General features: G+C 45.1%; 1 protein-coding gene across 4 annotated transcripts in view; it reads right to left on the reverse strand.

Annotated features, from left to right (window-relative positions):
• The window catches only part of MBOAT2 (membrane bound glycerophospholipid O-acyltransferase 2), a 130,591-nt gene that overhangs the window by 123,738 nt on the left and 853 nt on the right, over positions 1-6,000 (reverse strand). For 2 of the 4 annotated variants that reach the window (XM_040496018.1, XM_040496016.1), the window contains exon 1: positions 5,862-5,988. The exons of 1 other annotated variant lie outside the window; for it this stretch is intronic. In XM_040496018.1, the coding sequence (XP_040351952.1) occupies positions 5,862-5,936 (75 nt within the window). In that variant the 5' untranslated portion in view covers positions 5,937-5,988. Of the gene's footprint in view, positions 1-5,861; positions 5,989-6,000 lie in introns of those variants that run through there. One more of the 4 variants, XM_040496017.1, reaches the window with a different exon arrangement.

Below are 6,000 nucleotides of genomic sequence, written 5' to 3' on the forward strand. Positions count from 1 at the left end.
GCTGGCAGAGTCTGGCTGCAGACCCAGTCGTGCCTGTTCCGCTCTCCACCACACTATGACTTCCTACAGACCGAGGGACAGAAAACCGGGAAACCAGTGTGAACTGCAATTGTCAGGGCGTGTGGCATTTTGCTTAGCTGCCTCAGATTAAACAGAAAGGCAACTTCGAGTCTTACTGTTAAAAACTTCTTCAAAACGTATTAGTCCCTTCTCCTCCCTTGAGTTTTTATTTATATTCCCTCCAACTCTGGCCAAAAAGAATTTGGGGCAGCTTCCTCAGTTAATGAAACAAACACAGGATCATGGAATTTTAAAACTAAGCACAACACACATTTTACACAGAAGGAAACTCATTTATGTAAAGTGACATATCTAAAATTAGTTAACTGACAGGGCCTAAAATACAGATTCAAGATTCCTAGTCCCATATGCCTTCCTTATTAAAAGGAATCTTCCACGGCAGATTGTCTCAGGATTTTCTGGGTTCTCGTGATGAAGACTGATGCTCATTACGGGTGTAAAAGTAGACAGGACAGACAAATGAGTTAAATATTTATGTCCTAAACCTAAAGCATTCAAATGGCGGCTTTAAAATAAAATTAATCCTTGCTTTGCTTGTTTCACTGCCACTCACCTTCTTCCCCTTAAAAATCATGTTCTTAAAAAGGCTCAGCACTGAAAACTCTGCTGATTTCTTCATCTATAAAATGGGGTTCACCATAGCACAGAACCCTAGGAGGACGAAGTAAGTCAATGTTTTAAACTACTCTTTCCCTGAACACATTCCCTCATTTCATTGGTTGCCTACATCGTACAGGGCGAGAATATACAGAAAAGGTCAATCACCAAACCAACCGACCCCAAAGGAAACAGGATTTTATAAGCTTCCACACTTCTCTCTCTCTCTGTCTCTCTCTCTCTGTCTCTCTCTGTCTCTCTCTGTCTCTCTCTCTCTCTCTCTCTCACACACACACACACACACACACACACACACACACACACGGTTTTCCCCTATTCCAACCACTACCACCAGCCTCCAGTGTTTGGGAAGCTCTTTATCTCCATTCTCTCCTCCAAAAATCTACTGGCGATCTGTATCTACAACAGTGATGTTAAGGCTTTAAATTAAAATTGACCTTTCACTCAAATGCTTAATACCATATCTATATATACATAACACATATATAAAATATATACACATATCACATACATTGTATGTATACATACACCTAAAATACATCAGCCCTTGAATCTCACCTGACTTCACAGGGTACTGAAAGGACAATTAAATAATACAACGCTGTGAAAAGAGGTCTGTAAACTGTAACGTGTTATCCACTGTAATTATTGCCTAACTTCGCAGGATTAGCTACAGACAGGTCATATGCCATTCCCCACCCATCCTTTTCTCCCTCCTTCCAAACCTTTCAAAATATCTTGAGCCTCCTTCTTGCCCTCTCCCCCTCCCCCCCCCCCCAAACAGTTTAGTCCATCATCTCTGAAACACTAATCCTGTCCCCAAACAGGACTGTCTTGATGAGGCCAACTGGCTGCCAGGAAGGCCAACCTGGATACCACGTCGCTAGGGAAATTTACTCAAGTTTCACGGTATTGCAGCATCATGGGAAATAAGGACAGAAAATGGTAAAAGGGAAAGAAAAGAGAGTAAAGGGAGGGAGGAGAGAGAGCAAGAGAGCAGCCTCAGTCTAGGAACTCAGAGAGGTAAATCAAATGGAATAGAACATACATACGATGAGATTTACACTCTCTCTCTCTCTCTCTCTCTCTCTAAAAGGCTGATTTGGGACATGTAATTATTCTCTCTTGCTTGTTACTCCTCACTTCGGGGTCTTAAAAATTCACCGCACCAGCAACTAATCCAGAACATAATTATATTCAACGACATCTGGTGCCTTCTCCACAGCACTTTTGGCCCTTGTCTCGGTATAGCTCTCCCTGCGTCCAAATCCTCCTCAAAACCCGGCTCCGTCTATCCCCTTCATGATAACCACCCAATAAAGTCACCTGGAATGCAAGGCCTAGAAAGGTGAAACCCCACAGGCTTACAGCATCATTTACCCTCACTTCATAGCGGAGTTAGTATTTTCATTTAAATTTAAGGCACACTTGGGGTGCCTGGGTGGTTCAGGCGGTTGGGCATCTGGCTTCAGCTTGGGTCATGATCTCAGAGTTCGTGAGTTCGAGCCCCAAGTCGGGCTCTGTGCTGACAGCTCAGAGCCTGGAGCCTGCTTCAGAGTCTGTGTCTCCCTCTCTGCTCCTCCCCTACTTGCACTCTCTCTCTTTCTCTCTCTCTCGAAAATAAATAAGCATTAAAAAAATTTTTTTTTAATTTAAGGCACACTAAACAAATACTATGGTTACCTCAAGGTCACTCTGCAATTCTCAGGAAAGATTAAACAGCCCAGGAGTCTAAGAAAAGATCTGTTCCTTTTCCTTGCCTGGTCTTACTACAAAATATTTCTCTTTTCTCTCTTAACTTACCCTGCAATGCACATTTGTATATTCCATACAGGCCAATATTTTCTATTGTTTCAAAAATTCTACACTTACTCTAGTACAAGAGATGAACTAGTTCTCTGGTCCTACGGTTCTGTTTTTCCTGACATTAAACAACTGCTTTTAGGGGCGCCTGAGTGGCTCAGTCAGTTAAGCGCCTGACTTCAGCTCAGGTCATGATCTCACAGTTCGTGGGTTCAAGCCCCATGTCCGGCTCTGTGCTGACAGCTCAGAACCTGGAGCCTGCTTTGGATTCTGTGTCTCCCTCTTGCTCTCTGCCCCTCCCCTGCTCACACTCTGTCTCTCCCTGTCTCTCTCTCTCTTTCAAAAATAAATAAACATTTTAAAAAAACAACTGCTTTTATAATTTCCTAAATTTTCAAAACATTTTTAATTAGCACATACCAAATTAACAAACTAACAAGTTATATTTTTACACTTTTCATTTCCTGATTTGTCTTTTTCCTGTTGAATCACACTATTTGATTACAAGTAATTCTTAGGCTTCCTCTCAACTTGAACTCAAGGATTTACATGTTACAAAAATTAATTTGTATTTCAAAATAATGATTAAATGACTCTTTATTCATCCAATTTACAGTAAGAGTTTGTAGTTATTCCAAGAGTTTTATCAGCAAAAGTTAATTCTTCACTGCTTCAAAGAAATAGTTCAATCATCACCATAAAAAGTTAAGACATGTATGGTTAGTAATCCAATCTTAAGATGTGCTTAGAAAAGAGGAAACAATTCAAAATACAAATGGCTGCAAAAATTCAGAGCAGTCCCAAGAGAAGGAAGGTTGTCCAAGATAACAAATCAAGACCTACAGATAATAAAGAAGGAAAGCCAAAATCTCAAGTCCTGTCACCTTCCCTTGAGTTTCCTGCTTATTTCAGTACCGAAAAGAACTTGCTCTGGATTGCTGAGATGTTTAAATGATTTCATTAATATCAAATCACTTTAAAAAGTTGTTAAGCATTACATAAACTAAAAGAGGGGTGCCTGGGTGGCTCAGTTGGTTGAGTGTCCGGCTCTTGACTTCAACTGAGGTCACGATCTCACACTTTGTGGGTTGGAGCCCCACATCGGGGTCCATGCTGGCAGTGTGTAGCCTGCTTGGGATTCTCTCTCCCTCTCTCTCCGTCCCTCCCCTGCTCGTGTGCTCTGACTCCCTCTCTCTCTCTCTCTCTCTCTCAAAAATAAACAAACTTAAAACAAAAAAAAAGACACTAGCATAGGGGTGCCTGACTGGCTCAGCTGGTTAAGCTTCCAACTATGGATTTTAGCTCAGGTCTCACAGTTAGTGGGATCATGCCCCGCAGGCTCCGTGCTGACAGCTGCTTGAGGCTGCTTGAAATTCTCTCTCCCTCTCTCTCTGCCCCTCCCCCGCTCGCATGAGTGCACAAAGGCTCTCTAATAAATAAATAAATAAACATTTTTTAAAAATAAAAGGCATTAGCACAGGAAAAAAATATATTTCATCATGGTAAGCAGAGAAAGAAAGAATACACCTGTTCCCTAAAATTAACGAAAGGTTACATGGTGACAGATGGTAACTACACTTATCTGGTGAGCACTGTGTAATGTACAGAATTGTCCGATTACTGTGCTGTATACCTGAAACTAATATAATACTATAAATCGACTAAAATAAAATAAAAAAAGTTCGAGGCCTATCTCCCTTGCTCCTCATCATCAAAAAAAAAAAAAATCTTAAGCAGATACCCACCCTGCATTTGCCAATACCCTGGCAGCAACCTACTTAAGTCACGGGTGTAAAAACACTAAAAGGTCACACAGTGTAGTTCAGTTTGGAAAAGTGAGAATCCTCCACAGGGCTGAGAAGATTAAAAAAAAAAACCCCAAACCCTAAGTTCTGATAAGTTTATTAATAAACAGAGGAAACTACTTTCTTATAGTACATGATTAATTTCACCGCTGGCACTTTATTAGCATGACCTACAACTGTTGCTCAAGATTTGTGGGGGATAGGCATTTTACCAGGAACCAAAAATTATAACTGAAATAGAAGTTAAGAGATTCAGATGTGAACACAGGTAGAATTTTTTTATATAGTCGTACACACACCAGTCCTCAAATTTAAAAAAAAAGAGAAAACAGTAAAGCACAAAGTAAGTTCATGTCCTAGTATCAGGCACAGGAGTGGTTTCCCATCTGGCTGCTATGAAACCCAGTCTGGATACAGAGGAATCCTGTCTTATAAATGAAATCCCTGATGACATCAAGGACAGCAGCACTCTCAAGAAAACGGCAGTGAACCAGGATCCTTGTAAAGCCCAAACACTTCCAGATCACAGTACACCTGAAATAACTGTAAGCCAGATTTTCAGTTGATCTAGCCTGGGGCTACAGCAATTATCTCTCTCCGCCCTCCCCTCCCCCCCTCCGCCCCACTTCCCCAACAATGACCCTAAATGTCACTATCCTAAATGTCAGTCTGAGAAAATACTTCCAAACTTTTTCGGAATAAAAATGGCGCTGCTTTTCCCATCACACTACTGTTTATTTCTCAAAAACCCTTAGGCCTTTCACACAAGCTCAACTGGCCTCCTTTAAATACCTCCCTTCCCCAAACAGTGTCATATGGGGGTTTTTTTGTTTGTTTTGTTTTTTGTTTTGGAGGGATGTGGGAGAGAGGGGTAGGGTGGCTTCTTCCAACCACAAGGTTGCAACTTTCTCAGCTAGAAATCCTGGGATTATGATCTGACTTTGACTTTTCTTCATAACCTCTGCCTTCCCCGCAAACTGTTGCCTCTCTGTTCAATAAGCCACACTTCAATGCAAACTGTCCCAAGGTGCAGGTCGCGGAGCCCTAAGCTGGCCACCCCCACGCCACGCTCGCGGGTCTAGTGCACTCTCCGCTGAGGTCCATCCATCCTGCTTCCCCGTGGGGCATTCGGTGCCACGCGCGCAGGGCACAGACACCAAAGCACAGCCTTTCTACACCGTCTACACCCGTGCCCACACGCACTGCAAGTGGCTTCGGGACTCCGGATCGCCGAGTGCCCGGCGCACACACGACCCGGCTCGGGGCGCTGCTGTGGCGGGCAGCAGGGCCAAGCATGCACGCGCGCACGTCGGTGCCCGGAGCCCCCCCCCCCCGGGGCTGCACGGGCACGGCCGGGATGGGGGCTGGGTGGGCACGCCGGGGAGGGGCGGCTGGCGCGAGATGGCGTGCGGACAATAACAGGCGGGTCGCCCCCTCCCCTCAAGGGGCGGCCCCCGCCGCAGCCCGTGCCCGGGGTCCCGGCTCCCGCGCGGATGGCACACCGCCGGGGAGGGGGCGGCGAGGGCGCGACGCCAGCAGGGCCTCCTCGGGTACCTGGTCGATGGGCAGCTGCACGGCGTTGCTGAGGGGCTGCAGCAGGGTGGAGCCCGTGGTGCTGGTGGTGGCCATGGCCGGCCTGGCGCTCCGCCTGCCGCGCTCCGGCCGCCCGCGCCGCTCGCCCGCGCGCCGTGCC

Source organism: Herpailurus yagouaroundi, unplaced genomic scaffold (genome assembly GCF_014898765.1).
Source record: "Herpailurus yagouaroundi ecotype Mexico unplaced genomic scaffold, PumYag 188, whole genome shotgun sequence".
Classification (NCBI taxonomy): Eukaryota; Metazoa; Chordata; class Mammalia; order Carnivora; family Felidae; genus Herpailurus; species Herpailurus yagouaroundi.